We start from the raw sequence: 22,131 nt of genomic DNA on the forward strand, positions 1-22,131 counted from the left end.
TACCATTTACATCAAGCAACACTGAAAGACATAACAATCAAAAGTCTTATAGAAGGAAGCAATTGAGCCCATCATGCCCATATTGAGTTTTTAAACAGCAGTCACATTTAGTCCAACACCCCCACTGTCTCCACTTAACTTTTAAATTTCCCATTCTGAACACAGTTCCATTGCACGTTTAGAACAGTTAATGAAGTTGCCTTCCAGTAGTTTTACACACAAAGTTTCAGAGTGATGCATCATAGAAACAGACCCTTCAGCCCATCAAATCCATGCCAACCATTGATTTATACTAGGCCTGCACTAATGGACGATACAAAGATAGGTGGAGGGGCAGGTAGTGTTGAGGAAGCAGAGAGGCTTCAGAAGGACTTAGACAGATTAGGAGAGTGGAAGATGGAATACAATGTTGGGTAATGTATAGTCATGCACTTTGGTAGGAGGAGTAAAAACATAGACTATTTTCTATATGGAAAAAAATTAAAATCTGAGGTGTTGAGGGATTTGGGAGTCCTTGTGCAAGATTCCCTAAAAGTTAATTTTCAGGTTGAATCGGTGGTGAGGAAGGTGAATGCGATGTTAGCATTCATTTCAAGAGGACTAGAATATAAAAACAAGGATGTAATACTAAGGCTGTATAAAGCACTGGTGAGGTCTCACTTGGAGTATTGCGAGCAGTTTTGGGTCCCTTGTTTAAGAAGGAATGTGCTGGCATTGGAGAAGGTTCAGAGGAGATTCACAAGAATGATTCCCGAAAGGTAAAGACTACCATATAAACAGTGATTGAAGGTTCTGGGCCTGTACTCACTAGAGTTTAGAAGAATGAGGGGGACTTCATTGAAAGCGATTGAATATTGAATAATATAGATAGAGTGGATGTGTAGAAGATGTTTCCTATAGTGGATGAGTCTAGGAGCAGAGAGCTCTGCCTCAAAATAGAGGGAGATCCATTTAGAACAGAGATGAGGGGAAACTTCTTTAGCCAGAGGGTAGTGAATCTATGGAATTTGTTGCCACGCGTAGCTGTGGAGGCCAGGTCACTGAGTTCTTTTAAGGTAGAGTTTGATAGGTTCTTGATTAATCAGGATGTAAAATGTTAAGGGGAGAAGGCAGGAGAATGGGGTTGAGAGCGATACAGACCAGCCATGATAAAATGGCAGAACAGACACAAAGTGCCAAATGGCCTGATTTTGCTTTTATGTCTTATGGCCTTATTCCCAATCTGTTCTCCGTGCATTCCCACTAACTCCCTCAGTTTTTACCATTCATCTGCACACTAGGGCGAACTCACAGTGGCCAGTTAAAAACCAGCACACACTTCTTTGGGATGTGAGCGGAACCCAGAGAAACCTACACGGTTACAGGCAGAACCTACAAACTCTGTACAGACAGCACCCGAGGTGAGAAACAAAGAGGGTTTCTGAAGCTGCAAGGCAGCATTTCTACTAGCTGCATCACTGTGCCGCACTGAAATACAAAATAAAAAGAACAAGATCCCCTTGCTCCTATCTGAGGTATCAACTTCCAGAGGGGGTGGTCTCTCTTCATTTAGAAACCTTTTCAGAGATATGAAAATGATCCATCACCACTTTGCTGGGAATAGTCCATGTATTCCTCACCACAGTGGCCCCTCAACCCTGGTAAAATCTGGCTAAATGCATACGTATAAGTTTCTAAGACCTTTAAATAGTTCCTGAAGTGTGAATCCTGGAATTGTCCCCAAGACCCGGACCCACGTAAAAGCCAAAGAGAGGGCATATAATAAAGTAAAAAATAGTGGCAAGTTGAGAAGCTTTTAAAAACCAACAGAAGACAACTAAAAAAGTGATTAATAAGATAATGATGGAACAAGAAAATAAGCTAGCAAATAATATTAAAGAGGATACCAAAAGTTTCTCTCAAATACATAACGTGTAAAGAGAGGTGAGAGCAGATATCCGACCACTGGAAAATTATGCTTAAAGAGGTAGGAATGGGGGAATGAGGAAATGGTGGACGAACTGATTAAGTATTTTACATCAGTCTTCACTGTGGAAGACACTAGCAGCATGGAGCAAGTTCCAGGTGTCAGAGGTCATGAAATATGTGAAGTTGCCATAACTAAAAAGAAAGTTCTTGGGAAACTGAAAGTCACCTAGACCAGATGGTGTACACTCCTGGGTTCTGAAAGAAGTGGTAAAAGCGGTCATGGGGGCATAGGTAACAATCTTTAAGGAATCACTAGATTCTGAAATGGTTCCAGGGGCCTGGAAAATTGCAAATGTCACATCATTCTTCAAGAAGGGAGTGAGGCAGAAGAAAGGGAACTATAGGCCAGTTAGTCTGACCTCAGATGTTAGAGTTGATTATTAAGGATGATGTCTCAGGGTACTTGTAGGCACATGATAAAACTGGCTCGAGTCAGCATAATTTCCTCAAGGGAAAATCATGCCTGATTGGAACTCTTTGAAGAAGTAACAAGCAGGATAGACAAAGGAGAATCAGTTGATGTCATGTATTTGGATTTTCAGAAGGCCTTTGATAAGGTGCCACATGTGACACTACTTAACAAGCTATAAGCCCATGGTATTGCAGGAAAGATTCTAACTGATTGGCAGGAGGCAAAGTGTGAGAATAAAGGGAGCCTTTTCTAGTTGGCTGCAGATGACAGTGATGTCCCAAAGGCGTCTGTATATGGACTGATTCATTTTACATTATATGTCAAGGATTTAGATAATGGAATTGATGGCTTTGTTGCAAAGTTTGTAGACGATATGAAGATAGGTGGAGGGATGTGTAAACCAACAGGTTTATAAGTAGGTGATGGGTTTAATATGAATGGAAGGAAGGACAAGCCAACAATTGGGTACAAATGCACACTGAACAAAGAGTTAAATTTTACCAGAGGCAAATTTCAAAATGGCAGGGAATGCAGGACTGAAGGTTCTGTATTTAAATGCGCGTAGTTTTTGGAATAAGGTGAATGGTCGGCATGAGATTAGACAGTATGACATTGTGGGCATCACTGATTTGAGGCTGAAAGAAGGTTATAGTTGGGAGCTTAATATCAAACAATATACTTTGTATCGAAAGGACAGGCAGGAATGCACATGTGGTGGTGTGGCTCTGTTTGTAAGAGATGGAATTACATCTTTAGAAAGAGGTGACATCAGGTCAGAGAAAGTTGTACTTTGTGGGTCATCGTTGTCAATGGGTCGCATCTAAAATTTCCAGTTGGCAGATGATTTCCCTCCACACCGCTCTGACATTTTGGGAGATCATGTACATGGCAAGTTACAGCAGTGGTTTGCCATTACTTTCTGCTGGGTGAGGTTCTTTTAAGAGATCACCACCTCTTAACCTAGCACAGGAGGAGAGCGTGCAAGGGAGCCAGCCGGATTCGATCTTGGGACCTCTCGCCCGAAGTCCAGAGTTGATGCCACTACACCACCAGCTGGCTTTATTTTTGTGGGTGGAGTTACGATATCAAGGGAATTACTATTAAAGGGACAAAGCATAAATTGGCTTGTTATGTGGATGACATTTTGATCTATCTAGGGCAACCAACGTACTCTTTACCTAATTTGATGTAATCCTTTGAACAATATGGTCAATTATCAGGATACAAGATCAACATAGATAAAACCCAACTACTTTCATATTACTATAGCCCACCAAGAGAAATTGAAAGTCGATACCCCTGGGCATGGCACACAGAGTCTTTCAAATATTTGGGCATCATTATGCCAAAAGATTTGGCAGAATTATCAGAATGTAATTATCAGCCTTTATATAAAAAATTAAGGAAGATATGGCAAGATGGAACCTGATTCCTTTTTTCAGTCTCAGTTCAAGGATTGAATCTATTAAAATGAATATACTGCCCAGATTGCTATATCTCTTTCAGACCCTACCAATAGAGATTAATCAAAATCAATTCAATGAATGGAACAGATGTTATCAAGGTATATTTGGCAGGGTAAAAGGCCTAGAGTTTGTCTCAAAGTTTGTCTTTTCCTTTGCAATTAGCAAAGGAAAAGGGGGGATGGGGCCTGCCTTCTCTTAGAGATTATTATTTTGCAGCACAGTTGAGAGCTGTGATATGTTGGTGCAACCCATCATATGATGCTCAATGGTAAAACATTGAGGAGCGGGTACTTCCCATCCCCTACAGGCAATTTTGGCTGATAACAACTTGCAAAGGTAGACAAATACTATTGATAACCCATGGGTGAAATTGACTCTTAAAATATGGAAAACTACTATAAAAGAATATAATCTAGAGGGGGATATTGCAATTCTTAAATGGTGTGCAAATGACTTGGATTTTACACCAAATAAATTGGATGCTAGATTTAAGGACTGGACAGCTAAAGGAATAACAGTTCTTTGCAACATAATTAAAGAAGGAACACTGTTCAGTTTTGAAATGCTTAAAGAGAAACACTTATTAGAAAAATAAGACTTTTATCGTTATTTACAGATGTAACAATATGTTAATAAGATGCTTAAAAATGTAACCAAGGCAAGTACATGCTTGATAGAGCTATTTAGAAAAGCATATAATTCAGATAACGGTAGTAGAATCATTTCAAGCATGTATAAGGGGTTGTCAAATCTTAGAACACATTCGACTTCTTACATTAAGACAAAATGGGAGAAGGAAGGAGGGATAATTATATCTGAGGAAGAATGGACACCAATATGGAGGTATCAATGGAAGTGTACCAGTTCACAGAAATGGAGGGAGTTTGGATGGAAAAACTTGATAAGATATTTTATTACACCCTCTCAGAAATCCCATTATGATAGTAACCTCCCTGTTTGCTGGAGAAATTGTGGAAATCAAAATGCAAATCATTATCATATTTTTGGGATGGCCCTGTTATCAAAAACTATTGGAGGAGGATACGCAATGCCCTACAAGACATCTTTCAATGTGAAATACCCTTAGAGAGTAAGACCATATATTTTGGATATATACCTCAAGAATGGTTGAAAAGAGATAAATATTTAATGAATATACTGTTGGTGGCTGGTAGTTACTAGGAAATGGTTATCACAGGAGAGCCCAACTTTAAATACATGGATGGAAATTATAATGGACATTTACAAAATGGAGAAGGTAACAGCATCTGTTAATCATAAGCTGGAACAATTTGAATCATACTGGGAAAAATGGTTTAACTACATAATGCCTCATAGGCCTGATTTTATTCTCACAAATCAATGAATATGTTGTAAAAAAAAAGATCACTCCCTACTTGTACATAGTTCTTTCCTTTTGCTTGTTTTTTCTTTCCGCTCTTTTCTATAAGTGTATACCTCAGATAAATAGTTTGTGGAGATTTGTGATATACAATGTCTGAAATACATCTTATGGAAGTGATTGTTTGATGATGAACTTCAATAAAAAAATAAATTACAAAAAAAAAGAAATTCCAAGGGTGAAAAAATATTATGGGAATCATATATAGGCCTCCAAATCTGGGGTTAAAATTGCAATGGGATCTGACCTGATCTGATCTTGTATTTAGGGGAAAGATACAATTGTAATGGGGGACTTCAATATCCAAGGGGATTGGGAAAATCAGGTTGGTATCAGATTGCAAAAGAGGGAATTTGTTGAATGCCTACAGGGTGGCATTTTAGAGCAGCTTGTGTTGAGCCTACTCGGGGAAAGGCTATCTTAGATTGGGTGTTGTGTAATAACCCAGATCTTATTAGGCAGCTTAATGTAAAGGAACCTTTAGGAGGCAGTGATCATAATGTGATTGAATTCATACTGCAATTTGAGAGGGAGAAGCATAACTCACGTGTATCAGTATCACAATGGAAGAAAAGAAATTATAGAGGCATGAGAGAGGAGCTTGCCCAGTGGATTGGAGGAGGATACTGGCAGGAATGATGGCAGAGCAGAGATGGCTGAAGCTTCTGGAAATAGTTCACAAGGTGCAGGACAGACGTGTCCAACAGAAGAAGTTGTTATCAAATGGCAGGGGTAGGCAACCGTGACTGACAATGGAAGTTAAGGACTGCATAAAAGCCAAGAAAAGGGCATATAAAGTAGCAACGGTGAGTGGGAAATTGTATGGTTGGGAAGCTTTTGAAGCTATTCAACAAAAGGCAACTAAAAAAAATATAAGAAGGGAAAAGATGAAATATGAGGACAGAGTAGGCAATAATATAAAGCAGGATACCAAAAGTTTTTTTCAGTTATATAAAGAGTAAAAGGGAGGTGAAGGTTGATATTGACCACTGGAAAATGATGCTGGTGAAGTAGTAATCGGGGACAAAGAAATGGCAGGTGAACTTAATGGGTACTTTGCACAAGTCTTCACTGTGGAAGACACTAGCAGTGTGTCAGAGGTCCATGAGTGTTAGGGAGCAGGAGTGAGTGCCATTGTTATTACAAAGGAAAAGGTGCAAGGCAAATTCAGAGGTCTTAAGGTGAATAAGTCACCTGGGCCACTACACCCCAGAGTCCTGAGAGAGCTTGCTGAAGAGATAACAGATGCATTGGTCGTGAACTTTCAAGAATCACTTGATCTTGACATGATTCCGGAGGGCTGGAAAATTGCAAATATCACTCCACTCTTTAAGAAGGGAGGAAGGCAAAGGAAAGGAAATTATAGGCCAGTTAGCCTAACCCCAGTGATTGGGAAAGTGTTGAAGTCTATTATTAAGGATGAGGTTTCAGGGTACCGGGAGACTAATGATAAAATAGTCAAAGTCTGCATGGTTCTTGTAAAGGGAAATCTTGCCTGTCAAATCTGTTCGAGTTTTCGAGGAAGTAACAAGCAGGGTGGACAAAGGAGAGGCAGTGATGTCATTTACTTGGAGTTTCAGAAGGCATTTGATAAGGTAGCTGCTTAACAAGATAAAATCCTATGATGTTACAGGAGAGATACTGGCATGGATAGAGGAATGGCTGAGAGACAGGAAGCAGCAAGTGAGAATAAAGGGGTTCTATTCTGGTTGGCAGCTGGTGACTAGTGGTGTTCCTCAGTGGTCATTAATGGGACCACTGCTTTTTGCATTGTTTGTCAATGATTTAGATACTGGAATTGATGGCTTTGTGGCAAATTTTGCACATGATACGAAGATAGGTGGAGGGGTAGGTAGTGCTGAGGAAGCAATGCGATTACAGCAGGACTCGGACAAATTGGAAGCCTGGGAAAAAAGTGGCTGATGGAATACAATGTTGGGAAATGTATGATAATGCATTTTGGTAAAAGGAACAATAGTGCAGACTATTATCTAAATGGGGAGAAGGTTCAAATATCAGAGATGCAGAGGAAATTAAGAGTTCTCGTGCAAGATTCTCAGAGGGTTAATTTCCAGGTTGAGTCTATGGTAAAGAAGGCAAATCCAATGTTGGCATTTATTTCAAGGGAAATAGAATATAAAAGCAAGGAGATAATGTTGAGCCTTTAAAAGACACTAGTCAGGCCACACTTGGACTATTGTCAACAGTTTTGCACTCTATATCTCAGAAGGGATGTTTTGTCATTGGAGAGTCCAGGGGAGGTTCACGAGGATGATTCCATGAATGAAGGGGTTAACATAAGAGGATTGTTTGGCAGCTTTGGGCCTGTACTCACTGGAATTTAGAGGAATGCATGGGAATCTCATTGAAACCTACAGACTGTTGAAAGGACTAGGTAGGGTGGATGTGGAGAGGATACTTCCTATGGTGAGGGTATCCGGAACTAGAGGGTACACCTTCAAAACTGAGGGTCGTCCCTTAGAACAGAGGCAAGGAGGAACTTATCTTTTAGCCAGAGAGTAGTAAATATGTGGAATGCTCTGCCACAGATTGCAGTGGAGGCCAAGTCTATGGGTATATATAAGGCAGAAGTTGATTGTTTCCTAATTGGTCAGGGCATTAAAGGATATGGCGAGAAGACAGGTGTATGGGATTGAGTGGGATCTGGGATCAGTTATGATGGAATGGTGGAGTAGACTTGATGGACCAAATGGCCTAATTCTGTTCCTATGTCTTATGGCCTTATGGTCAAAAATGTGATCAGATCTTCACATAAGTCCTAGAACTAGATAGAAAACCCAATTAAATAAATATCACAAAATATTATTCTTGGTCATTTATTTATTGAGAAAAATGATCCAATATTATATGTATTTGTTGGAAAAAGTATGTGAACCTCTGGGGTAATGCCCTCTACAAAAACTATTTGGAGTCAGGTGGTCCAATCAATGAGATGAGATCGGAGGTGTGGGTTGTAGAGGTGCCCTGCCCTATAAAAAAGACACACAAAGTCAGGTTGCTGACAGAGCCCGCTGTTCACAAGAAAGATCTGTTTATGTGCATCATGCCTTAATCAAAACAACTTTCAGAGGACCTTGGAAGAAGAATTGTAGAGACGCATGAAGCTTGAAAAGGCTACAAAGGCATTTCTAAAGACCTGAGTATCGATCAGTCTGTAGTAAGAGAAATTGTCTACAAATGGAGGAAACAGTACTGTTGCTACTCTCCCTAGGAGTGGGCGTCACTGTGAAGATCACACTAAGGGCACAATGTGCAGTGCTGAAGGAAGTGAAAAATAACTCAAGGGTAACAGCAAAAGACCTGCAAACATTTCTAGAACTTGCTAAAGTCTCCGTTCATGTGCTCACTGTAAGAAAAACACTGAACAAGAGTGGTGCTCATGGGAGGACACCACAAAGGATACCACTGCTCTCCAAAAACTAAACATTTTTGCACATCTCAAGTTTGCAAAAGACCACTTTGGTGTTCTAAAATGTTTCTGGGACAATGTTCTGTGGACAGATGAGCCAAAAGTTGACTTTTTGGCAGAAGCACACAATGTTTGAAGGAAAGGGCACTGCACACCAACACCAAAACCTCATCCCACCTGTGAAGCATGTGGTTTTGGGCTGCTTTGCTGCCTCAGGGCCTGGAGAACTTGCAGCCACTGAGGGAACAATGAATTCAAAATTGTATCAAGACATTTTTACAGGAGAATGTCAGGGTAGTGGTCCATCACCTGAAGCTTAATAGAAGTGGATCTGAAAGACAAGAGTAAATCAACAACAGAATGTTAAAAAGAAGAAAATTTATGTTTTGGAATGGCTGAATCAGTAACCTGACCTTGTCTCTTTTTTTTATAGGGCAGGGCATCTCTACAACCTGCACCTCCAATGTCATCTCATTGATTGGAACACCTGACTCCAAACAGCTTTTGTAGATGGCATTACCCCAGAGATCACATACTTTTTCCAACAAATACATGTAATATTGGGATTATTTTTCTGAATAAATAAATGAATGGGTGTAATGTTTTGGTGTTATTTATTTAATTGAGTTCGCTCTATTTAGTTTTAGGACTTAAGCTAAGATCTGATCATATTTTGGGTCATATTTATGCAGAAATAGAGAAAATTCTGCATGATTCACTAACCTTCAAGCACCACTGTAGTTTTGTGGAAGTAGAGAGGCTGCATAAGGACTTAGACAGATTAGAAGACTGGGCAAAGAAATAGAAAATGGAATACTGTCAGGAAGTGTATGGTCATGCACTTTGGTAAAAGAAGTTAAAGGGTTGACTACTTTCTGAATGGAGAGAAAATACAAAAAACTGAGGTACAAAGGGACTTGGGTGGCCTTGTGCGGATTGCCTCAGGTCAACTTGCAGGTCGAGTCTATGGTGAGGAAGGAAAATGCAATGTTAGCATTCACTTCAAGAGGACTAGAATATAAAAACAAGGATGCAATATTGACACTTTATAAGGCACTGGTGAGGCCTTATTTTCAGTATTGAGCAGTTTTGTGCCCTTTATCTTAGAAAGGGTGTGCTGAAACTGGAGAGGGTTCAAAGGAGGTTCATGAAAATCATTCCAGGATTCACTAGCTTGTCATGTGAAGAGTGTTTGTTGGTTCTGGGCCTCTATTCACTAGAATTCTGAAGAATGAGGGGTGACCTCATTGAAACCTGTCAAATGGTGAAAGGTCCTGATAGAGTAGATATGGAAAGAATATTTCCTATGGTGGGAGAGTCTAAGACCAGAGGACACAGCCTCCGAATAGAGGGGTGCCCTTTTAGAATGGGGATGAGGAGGAACTTCTTTAGCCAGAGAGTGGTGAAATTCTTTGTGACAGGCAACTGTGGAGGTCAAGTCTTTATGTATATTTAAGGCAGAGTTTGATAGATTCTTGATTGGTCAGGGCATGAAGGGATACATGAAAGCTGGAGTTTGGGGCTGAGAGGAAAATTGGATCAGCTATGATGGAATGGGGGAGCAGACTCAATGGGCCAAATGGCCTAATTCTGCTCCTATATTCTATGATCTTGTGGTCTATACTTAAGCTCATGCGAAGTTTTTTAAAGACTGAGCACACTGTAATTTATGTGGGCAGCACGATCTCTAATTATCTACCCTTTTCTTTTTCCAATATTTTTATTAGTTTCTACATAGAAGAATACAGAGTACAAAAAAGTGTATATAAAAGGTCAAAAAAGATTTTAAAAACTACCAATTACATTATATCTGTTCATAATAACAATCTCATTACCCTGTATTCATAAAAGTTAATCAATAGTTATATCTACCCTTTTAAAGCAATGCCCTGTACAGTATATACTGTCCCTTTGCACCAACATTTCCAAAATTCATCTCTTCACATCACCAAACCCTGTTGCCATGCTCCGACCACCTCATCAATGTCATTCCGAAATTCATAACTATTCACTCAGTCACTTACTGAGAAATGTTATATTAAACTTAAATAATAGATATCTCAGTAGTCAGGTATAAAATTGAAAATGAGTAATGGACCCTAACTAATCTTTATGGACTATTGTCACAAATCAAATCTCAGTCTAAAAAATATTTATCAAAATTTCTCTCTGCATTTTTAAAACTCATTTTCTAATTCAGGTGTCACTGACAAATTCAGTGTCTACTGCCTGTCCCAATTGGCCTTGAAATAAATGGCTTACTGGGCATATGAGTTTTTTGAGTCAACCACATAGGTACAGGACATTAGTGAACTGGATGGGTCTTTACAAAGTCCAGTAGGGCTTTATTTTGTGGTCGTCATTACTAAAATCTATTTATTGTTGCAAAGGACCCAGGAACTGATTGTAGTCTTGAGAAGAGGACAAGCCAGTCCTCATTGGAGGATCAGAAGTGGAGAGTGTCAGCAGTTTTAAATTCCTGGGTGTTACTATTTCAGAGGATCTCTCCTGGGCCCAGTATGTAAGGGCAATTATGAAGAGAGCATTACAGAACCTCTATTTCCTTCAGAGTCTGTCATGACATTCGACATGACATCTAAAACTTCCACAAACTTTTATAAATGTGCAGTGGAGAGTGTATTGACTGACTACATCACAGCCTGGTATGGAAACACCAATGTCTTTGAACAGAAAATCCTACAAGAAGTCATAGATTCAGCCCAGTACATCATGGGAAAAGCTCTCCCAGCTATTGAGCACATCTACATGAAAAGCTGTTGTAGGAAACTAGCATCCATCATCAAAGATCCTCACCACCCAGGTCAAGCTCTTTTTTCACTGCTGTCATCAGGTAGAAGGTACAAGAGCCCCAGGACTCACACCACCATGTTTAAGAACACTTACTACTGCACAACCACCAGGCTCTTGAAAAAAAGAGATAACTACACTCACTTGTTCATACATTAAGATGTTCCCACAACCAGTGATCTCACTTTAAGTTCTCTTTATCTTGTTATCTCATGTTCTTGTTGTTTATTGCTATTTATTTATATTTGCTTTTGCAGTTTGTTGTCTTCTGTACTTTAGTTGATCTTTCATTGATCCTGTTATAGTTACTATTCTATAGATTAGTTGAGAATGCCCACAGGAAAACAAATATGGTGACATATATTTACTTGGATAATAAAATATAATTCAAACTTTAAATTAGGAAATTCAAGAGTATTAACTGAAGTAAATCCACAGCCTACCATGATAGTTAATCCAAGCCTCTGGATTACCTGGCCAGTATTAACTGTTTTGCCTCTACATTTGTTTTTGACCTTCTAGACCAAGGGCTCCCCACCTGGGGTCCACAGACCCCTCCGTTAATGGTAAGATTCCATGGCATAAGAAGGTTGAGACCCCCTGATCTAGACCAAATCTAAATCCATTCTGTCACCTGTCCCTTGATTCTGCAGTCTCCTTCAGCCTCCTGTGGGACATTTTATCAAGTACTTTCAAATAGTAATAAGCAGCAACCTCACTATCTTCGAACTGCTTGTCAAGGAACTCAGTCAACTTAATTGAAAAGATTTGTCTTTAACATAAACAAGATGACTTTCTGGAGATGCTGCCTGTTTCCATATGGAACGAGTAAGGTGCGCTTGGTTCGTTGTTTCTGTCCAGCAATACTGCCATTCACAGTTTATGCTGGAAATGGGGTGAGTGATGAATGACAGTGAAAAGGATTGAAATAACAATCTTATAACCTGCATGGACATCACACTCTGGACTGGCTGTAGGTCTAAATCTGAAAAGATAATGGTCACTGAGCTGTGATTTTTTTTGTGTGTGAGATCTCTCTCAACAAAGTATGTTCATTCTTATTTAAAAAAAGACTGAACCCACTAATACATCTGAAGATTATTCTTTCTGGAATATTATCCCTGGTTTATTTCATTAAGCCTCTATAAATAGAGGTTCTAAAAGTAATCCAGGAAATTATAGGTCAGTAAGTTTGACATCAGTAGTAGGTAAATTATTGGAAGGAATACTAAGAGATAGGATCTACAAGTATTTGAATAGACAGGGACTTATTAGGGAGAGTCAATATGGCTTTGTGCGTGGTAGGTCATGTTTAACCAATCTATTAGAGTTTTTCGAGGAGGTTACCAGGAAAGTGGATGAAGGGAAGGCAGTGGATGTTGTCTACATGGATGTCAGTAAGGCCTTTGACAAGGTCCTGCATGGGAGGTTAGTTAGGAAGATTCAGTCGCTAGGTATACATGGTGAGGTAGTAAATTGGATTAGATATTGGCTCAATGGGAGAAGTCAGACAGTGGTAGTGGAGGTTTGCTTCTCTGAGTGGAGGCCTGTGACTAGTGGTGTGCCACAGTGATCAGTGCTGGGTCCATTGTTATTTGTCACTGTATCAATGATCTGGATGATAATGTGGTAAATTGGATCAGCAAATTTGCTGATGATACAAAGGTTGGAGGTGTAGTGGACAGTGAGGAAGGTTTTCAAAGCTTGCAGAGGGATTTGGACCTGCTGGAAAAATGGGCTGAAAAATGGCAGATGGAGTTTAATACAGACAAGTGTGAGGTATTACGCTTTGGAAGAACAAACCAAAGTAGAACATACAAGGTAAATGGTAGAACACTGAGGAGTGCAGTAGAATAGAGAGATCTGGGAATACAGATACAAAATTCCCTAAAAGTGGCATCACAGGTAGATAGGGCTATAAAGAGAGCCTTTTGTACATTGTCCTTTATAAATCAAAGTATTGAGTATAAGAGTTGGAATGTTATGGCGAGGTTGGCTAAGACATTGGTGAGGCCAAATTTGGAGTATTGTGTGCAGTTTTGGTCACCAAATTACAGGAAGGATATTAATAAGGTTGAAAGAGTGCGGAAAAGGTTTACAAGGATGTTGCCAGAACTTGAGAAACTGAGTTACAGAGAAAGGTTGAATAGGTTAAGACATTATTCCCTGGAGTGTAGAAGAATGAGGGGAGATTTGATAGAGGTATATAAAATTATGATGGGTATCAATAGAGTGAATGCAAGCAGGCTTTTTCCACTAAGTCTAGAGGAGGAAAAAACCAGAGGTCATGGGTTAAGGGTGAAGGGGGAAATGTTTAAAGGGAACATGGGGGGGGGGCTTCTTCACACAGAGAGTGGTGGGAGTGTGGAATGAGCTGCCAGATGAAATGGTAAATGTGGGCTCACTTTTAACATTTAAGAAAAACTTGGACAGTACATGGATGAGAGGGGTATGGAGGGATATGGGACAGGCGCAGGTCCTTGAAACTAGGCAGAAAAATGGTTCGGTACAGCCAAGAAGGGCCAAAAGGCCTGTTTCTGTGCTGTAATGTTCTATGGTTTTACTAATAATAAGACCCACATAACATATATGTTCCCATGATTCAGGACATCTACAAAGACAAGTGTGTAAAAAGGGTCTGTATGATCATTGGGGACTTGAGTTACCCCAACCACAATCTATTCCAGCTGCTACCATCCAGAAAACGGTACCGCAGCATAATACCCAGGACCAACAGGCTCCGGGACAGTTTCTTCCACCAGGCCATCAGACTGATTAACTCAAGCTGACATGAGTGTATTTCTATGTTCCATTGACTGCTCAATTTATTATAAATGACTATGATTGCACAGCGCACATTTAGACGGAGATATAACTAAAGGTTTTTTCTCCATGTGTATGTGCAGGATGTAAGAAATTAAGTCAATTCAATTAAATTCACTAACATGAGCAACCAGTCTTCTTAACTCATTAGATAACCAAAATTTCCATAATGTTCATTAAATTTCCTGCCTTATTATAAACTCATGGGAACAATACTTCAACTATAATTAGTTACATTGAATGCATTTTAATAATTCCAGAACGTTCTGAAATTTCATAGACCACTTAGCGCCCTCCCCATACCCCTAGCAACTGAATCTATGCATCCTTGTTTTTCTACAAACCTTGTTGCTATCCCTGTGGGAGTAAGATAAGGGAGACATTAATCCTGATAAATAACAGGAATGATTGTTAATTAAAAGAGAAAATTTCAAAAAGCGCAGAGCATGTTAGGCAGCCTTTGTGGAGAGAGAAATAAAGTTAAAATTTGATGAACCCTTTGTCAAAGCTTGAAAAAGTTTAAAATGGTTTAAATAGGAGGGGCGGAGGGAACAAAGAGAACATTTGTGAGAAGGCAGCGACTGAAGGCACAGTTGGTTTTGCTGCAGGCTGAGGGGTTGGTAAAGGTTTGCTGATGTAGTTTATGTTTAATGTAAATAGGAGATGAATGATTTACAGAGGAAGGGAAAAAACACATTGCTGAAACTGAGGTACAAAAGGCTTTTCCTTTCAAATTTCCACCATCTTCATGTGTTTTACTTTAGAAATAAGTCAAAAACTGGCCTATTTAGTAGATGAAGAGTCTTGCTCAAAATCTGCAAGTCAGTGAAAGGGTTGAAGACTGTATTGTTGATTTTCTAGATTTATTAAGTTTGCAAAAAAAGCTGAGATGAACCTTTGCTCTTGGTACATACATTTATATCTAATTAAACATGTATTGGATTCCACAACAGAGAGCCTTTTCATCTTTATGTATTTATAATCACACTTATCATAAATACCTTGAAGATCTTAAGACAGGATTTATTATTTTGTGGAAAATATATAATATGCACTATCTATCTATCTATATATATATACTCAAATATACTCATATTTGTATATGCTTTGCACAAATGCAACACTACATATTTATTTATTTGATATGTTCTATGAAGGTAATTTTTCCTGAATATGTGTCTTGCCTTGAATCTCTAATTGGCAACATCAATGAGAACACTGCAGATGTGATGTCCATCACGGACTGTTAAATTATTAGGCAGCCTCTCCAAAATTTCCTTATAAGAGCTTCTGGCAGGCAAAGCTGTGCGCTGGCTGTGCATAGTCAATAAACCAACCTTTGCCTACTGAGACAAGAAATAACAACGTCCAGAGTTTGAAACATAGACATCTGAAGATACAGTATTTTGAGGCTGCTGTCGTTAGTGAATGAATGTATTAAGTTGTTCTAATTCCATTACTATCTGTGCTGAAGTTGAAGACAAATTGGACTGTCCACTAACTGGGCCACTAAATACAGTGACTGCAATGTTTTTAATATGAGCTTGTCATGTATCACTCTGTGAAATAGGTTCTGCTTTCTGCTGATGACTGATTAACTTTCCCTGTAGCTTCTTCATCTTCAATCAGGTTTTGTTCTTGTAATGAGTGCTGTTGAACATCGATGGAATGGCACAGTGGCACAACTGGTAAAATTGCTTGCTGAATTACAGCTCCCCAGTGGCCCAGGTTCAGTGCTGACTTCGGGTGCTGTATAGATGGAGCCTACAAGTTCTCCTTGTGGCGATGGGTTTCCGGAGAGTTCTTCGATTTCCTCCCACTGCTCGAAGACATGCATGTTGGTATACTAATTGACCTCTGTAGATTGCCCCCGGCATGTTGATGAGTGAGCAGATCTGAGGGGAGTTGTCAGGAACGTGGAGAGGATGGAATGGGATTAGTGCGTGATGATTAGTGCAGACTCTGTGGAAGGTAGGGACCCTTGTTGCCCTGTGTGAATCTATGACTGATAAATATTGAATTAATCCCTTTATCAGCATGGTGAAATTAGATAGTCGACCTTTAGAGACATTTTTGTCAAATTCATATCTACGTTTTCCTTCCTCACTAACATGCCACTACTTTGTGGAAAGCAGTTTGACACTCACCCGATGACGATTTCAAAAGGCCCCAGGTCGGCAATATCAGCATTTTGTTTGCCCTCTACTTTCTCATTACTGTCAACTTCCTCAGTTGCTGCTTCAGTCTTCTTTTCGGCCATTTCTAGAGGGTACAGGTCAGTGGGATGTGCACAGTCTGACGGCAAGCTCTCCACTGAGCAGGAGAGAAATCCCTGCAGCGTTAAAATGCCTCACCCACCAAATAAGGAGAGCAAGGGTGGAGAGGGCTTCCAGCTCAAAATAAACTGTAGCTAGGATACCACTACTTGTCCCATCAATCACAGATGGCTCTTCTTAATCCTTACATTATCACTATCTATTTATTTGTTTACTGAGATACAGCACAGAGTAGGCCCTTCCTGCCCACCCAGCAATCTCCCTATTTAATCCTAACGTAATCACGGCACAATTTACAGTGACCAGTTAACCTGCCAACGGTACGTCTTTGGAGTGTGCTGGGAATTGAACCTGGGTTGCTGGTACTGAAAAGTGTTGTGCTAACCTCTACGGCACTGTGCTACCCTGCACATCTTCCCAACGTATCTATCTTTTTAATTAAATACCAAAAAAAAGGAAAAAGAGGATGATAATCTTTGCTTTCATTTCCCCCATGCTTTCCTGAAGCTGTTTGGATGCGACTCCAGGAGTTTCCAAAATGGTCACCCTGTCAATTCTGTCCAACGTCTCCAGCAGAGACCTCGAAGTATCAAAAAAGTCAGAAATGGTACATGTGACAAGGAATCTGATGCATTGGTATGTCACTAGTGTGACTGTCACTAGAAAGTACTTGTTTGAATTTTCCACCGGGAGTCAAAGCAACTCAGAAATTATCTTTATCACATTATGCCCCATATTCAATTGTACAGTACTAGAGTAAAGCCTTTCTAGACCCATTGAGTCCAATGGAAACATCAGCTACCATTTACATCAATCCCATGTGTTTAATTCTCCCCACACACTCATTAATCCCCACCTCCCCTCCAAGGTTCATCTACACAACTACATCCTTGGAGCATGTTTACAATGGGAAAATCAGTTTAACGATGCACACATCTCTCACTGGGTCGCAGTGTAAACTCCTGAAGTGATGTCCAAATGTGCACTGCACACCCCTCTGTTCATTAGACCATCATTCTCAGAGGTTCACAGAAAGCCAGTCTTAAAATTCATCGAGCAAACAGGAGGAAATCTGCAGATGCTGGAAATTCACACAACACACACCAAATGCTGGTGGAACACAGGAGGCCAGGCAGCATCTATAGGAAGAAGCACTGTCAACGTCTCGGCCCGAAACGTCGACAGTGCTTCTCCTTATAGGTGCTGCCTGGCCTGCTGTGTTCCACCAGCATTTTGTGTGTGTTGCTTGAAATTCATCATCTGCCACTATCCTTTCAGCATTATTTCTTTAAAGGTTAGTTGCCTTGGACAAAGAAGTGTGATCTAGTATCTAGGGCTGTCACCTTCTGTGTTTCCTATCCTTTATAAAAAGCAAGAAGAGCCACCATTAAAGGAGAGCTTATTCTACTGCAGCTACTTTAAGGAGGGAGTTTCCTTCTCACGATCCACTGTGGAAAGCAACAAGCACGTCAGGGAAGTCAGTAGTTATTCTCAGGGCGTTGCGCCAGAAATTCCTGCCGTCATCGAGACATCCACATCCACTGCTGATCGACTGGAAAATTGTTTATGTATCTATCAACTAGTTGCTAAGTGACAAGCCCCACTGCTAATCATGAGGCCCTGTACACTGGCAAGATGTATGTGTTAATCCCGTCATCTGGAGCAGTCAGAACAAAGTCCTGCCCACAAAATAGCTAACAAAAATAAAACCGAAGGATTATTGACCAGTGACTCTTACTTCAGTGGTGGGCAAATTATTGGAGAAGATTCTTAAAGACAGGGGTTTACAAGCATTTGGAGAAACATAGTTTAGTTAGGGATTGTCAGCATGGCTTTGTAAGGGTCAGGTCATGTCTCACAAGACTGATTGAATTCTTTGAGGATGTGATGAAGCACATTGATGAAGGTAGAGCAGTGGATGTGGTGTACATGGATTTTAGTAAGGCGTTTGATGAGCTTCCCCACGGTAGGCTTAGTCCATAAGTCAGAGATCTAGGGAAACTTGGACATGTAGATACAGAGTTGGTTTGTCCATAGAAGGCAGTGTGGGTTGTAGATAGAGAGCTTTTTGCCTGGGGATCGGTGACCAATGGCATTCCACAGGGATCTGTTCTGAGACCCTGCTCTTTGTGATTACCTGTGACTTAGATGGAGAAGTGGGAGGGTGGGTTGTTCAGTTTGCAAATGACAGAAAGGTTGGTGGAATTATGGATACTGCAGAAGCTGGAGCACTGATATGATGCAGAGCTGGGCTGAGGAATGGCAGATGAGACGTGATTTACTTTGGAAGGTTGAACTTGTAGGCAGAATACAGAATTAATGGCAGGATCCTCAGCAGTGTGGAGGAACAGGGGTATCTTCAGATCCATGTCCATAGATGCTAGTTTGTAGTGTCGTTAAGAAGGTGTATGGTGTGTTGGCTTTCACTAGTGGGGAGACTGACGTAATGTTGCAGCTCTGTGAAATCCTGGTTAGTTCAGACTTGGAATATGGTCGCCTCATTGCAGAAAGGATGTGGAAGCCTTTAGAGAGAGTGCGCAGGAGACTTACCACGATGATGTCTAGACTAGAGAGCATGTCTTATGAGGATAGGTTGAGTGACCTACGGATTTCTGACTGGGACGAAGGAGGATGAGAGGTGACCTGATAGAGGTTTACAAGTGTCATAGGTTGAATGAACAGCCAGAGACATTTTCCTAGCATGGAAATGGCTAATACAAGTGGGCATAATTTTAAGATGATTAGAAGAAAGTACAGAGGGGATGTCAGAGGTAGGTTTCTTACACAGAGAGTGGTGGGTGCAAAGAATGCCCTGTCAGGGGTGGCGGTAGAACACAGATACAAAGATAGAACCCGGACAGTACAGGAACAGGCTCTTTGACCAGAAGTGTTGTCCTGAACCTGCTAAAAAGTAAATTTAAAAAAGACAAAAAATAACCCCTCCTGCCCACACCATGTCCATACCCCTCCATCTTCCTCATTCTCGTGTGCATATCAAGATGTCTCTTGTACAGCATTACAGCATAGTGCAGGCCCTTTGGCCCAAGATGTCGTTCCAACCATTTAACCTACTCTAAGATTAATCTAACCATCCCCTCCCACTTGGCCTCCATATGTAAGGTATTTGCCTCTACCTCCACACCAGGCAGCACATTCCAGGCGTCCACCAGTCTCTGAGTAAAATGTTTACCCCTCACCCCTCCTCTGAACTTACCACGTCTCACCTTCAACGCATGCCCTTTGGTATTAGACATTTTGACCTTGGGAAAAGATACTGCCTCGCTACTTTGTCTATGCCTTTCAGAATCACATGAACGTCTATCAGTAATCCTCTCAGCCCTCTGCCACTCCGGAGCAAACAGCCCAAGTTTATCCAGCCTCTCATGACAGCACACGCCTTCTAAACCAGGCAGCATCCTGGTAAACCTCTTCTGCTTCTCTTCCAAAGCCTCAACATCCTTCCTATAATGGGGTGACCAGAACTGTATGCAAACCTCCAGATGTGGCCAAAATTAACCATAATTGTATAAAATTGCAACATACTTTCTTGACTTTAGAACTCAGTGCCTCGACTAATAAAAGCATAAGTCTTCTTAACCACCCTATTGACCTGTGTAGCCACTTACATGGAGCTGTGAACTTGAGCCCCAAGATCTCTCTGCACTGTGACACCGTTAATGGTTTTGCCCTACCAAGGGGCAACACTTCACATTTATCTGGGTTAAACCTCATCTGCTTTTTCTCTGCCCATATCTTCCATTGATCTATCTCACGCTGTATTCTTTGCCAGTCTTCTACACTATGCACAACTCCAGCAATCTTGGTATCACCTGCAAACTGACTAACCCACCCACCTTAATTTTAATCCTGGTCTGTTATATACATCACAAAACAGCAGAGGTCCCAGTGGAACTCCAGTGATTACAGACCTCCAGCTCGAATGTCCCTTCAACCACTGCCCCGCCTTCTACATGCAAGGTCATTCAGAATCCAAAAAAACAATTTTCCATGGATCCCAAGCATCTTAATCTTCTGTATTAGCCTTCCATGAAGGACTTGGTCAAACGCCTTACTAAAATCAATGTGGACAACATCCACTGCTCTACTTTCATCAATCTCTCTCATCAATCTCTCTAATCAAAAAACTCATTCAAGTTGGTAAGACATGACTTGCCTCACACAAAGCCATGCTGGCTCTCCCTAATTAGGCCATGGGTTTCCAAATGCTCATATATCCTCTCCCTAAGAATTTTCTCCAGCAATTTCCCTACAACTTTCGTGAGACTCACCTGTCTATAATTCTCAGGATTTTCCCTTGTTCCCTTCTCAAATAGAGGTTCAGCATTAGCCACTCGCCAGTCCTCCGGGTGCAACTTGCACTCACGGGGTTACAGTTGTACGTTAGGTACATTTAAGAAACTTTTAGATAGGCTCATGGACGATAGGAAAATGGAGAGCTATGCAGGAGAGAATAGCTTGATTAATCTTAGAGTAGGTTAAATGGTTGGCACAACATCATAGGCCGAAAGGCCTGCACTATGCTGTAATGTGTGTTCTATTAAAAGACTCTTTAAAATAATATAAAAACATTAGTTAAAATAAATTAATTTAAAGAAGTGAACAGAAACTAAAATGTTTAAGTCATTGTAAAATAATTACAAACATTTAATTAAATATAAATAATTTAGAAAATCAATTACTCTATCCTTACCTTACTCCCTCACAGTTGTTGTTCTTCGCAGGAACAGCGGGAGTTGCTCTAACCAGCGCAGGCTCAAACAGCCAATTCCATACATAAATGCAGAGAACTCCACCAGTTGCTGAACTCCACATGGACCAGCATCAGAAAAACATTGGGTGATTCCAGCCGGGGAGTTCAGGATCACTGGTTCAATAAAATAATGCTACCAAAATGTGACAAAATTAATTTCTCAATGGGTGCTAATTGCTCTTGCCTGGTTTAACTCGAATTTCAACCACGCGGCCCTTTTTAGAAGCTGTGCGAGCAAATATTTTGTCTAAGGTCTTATTCTCATCCTGTTGCTCTGTGCATATACACTTTAGTGAAGCTTTAACATCAGACTGATATAATGATCTATAGTACATACGGCAGATCCAGATAATAATCTATTAACTGAGCAAAAGTTCAGGATTCCAGTCAAGTGCTGCTGCTCCTGGGACACTTGAACTTCCACAGACTTCCCCAGTGATCCTCAACTAGGTTACCATACACAGAAAATGCTGGTTTCTCTGGCGTAAGTGAGTAGAACAGGTCCTGCCTGAAGAATGACTACACCTTTTTTTCTGATTTATCTGATTTTATACAGTTAATTAAACATTGATTTCATAGTATGTGTGTGTTTAGTGTATCAATTTTGATATTTTAATACTTTCCCAGACATCTTTGAAAGTTTACAAATATGTCAGCTATTGCAAGCATTCAATATACTGTGAGAGCTTTGATAGCTAATGAGCTATGCAGTGGTGGGGAAGGTGGGGGGGTGCCTGGGTTTGTAGCTGATGTGGCGGAGTTTTATTGGCTGTTT

The 22,131-nt window shown here is 40.5% G+C and overlaps 1 protein-coding gene across 1 annotated transcript in view; it reads right to left on the reverse strand.

Moving 5' to 3' along the window:
* Positions 1–21,418, reverse strand: part of apobec2a (apolipoprotein B mRNA editing enzyme, catalytic polypeptide-like 2a) — a 31,177-nt gene extending 9,759 nt beyond the window's left edge. Inside the window, exon 1 of the mRNA XM_059971478.1 lies at positions 21,297–21,418. Within this exon, the coding sequence (XP_059827461.1) occupies positions 21,297–21,418 (122 nt within the window). The remainder of the gene's footprint in view (positions 1–21,296) is intronic.
* Positions 21,419–22,131: the final 713 nt, after the last annotated feature.

Source organism: Hypanus sabinus, chromosome 6, assembly GCF_030144855.1.
Source record: "Hypanus sabinus isolate sHypSab1 chromosome 6, sHypSab1.hap1, whole genome shotgun sequence".
NCBI lineage: Eukaryota > Metazoa > Chordata > Chondrichthyes > Myliobatiformes > Dasyatidae > Hypanus > Hypanus sabinus.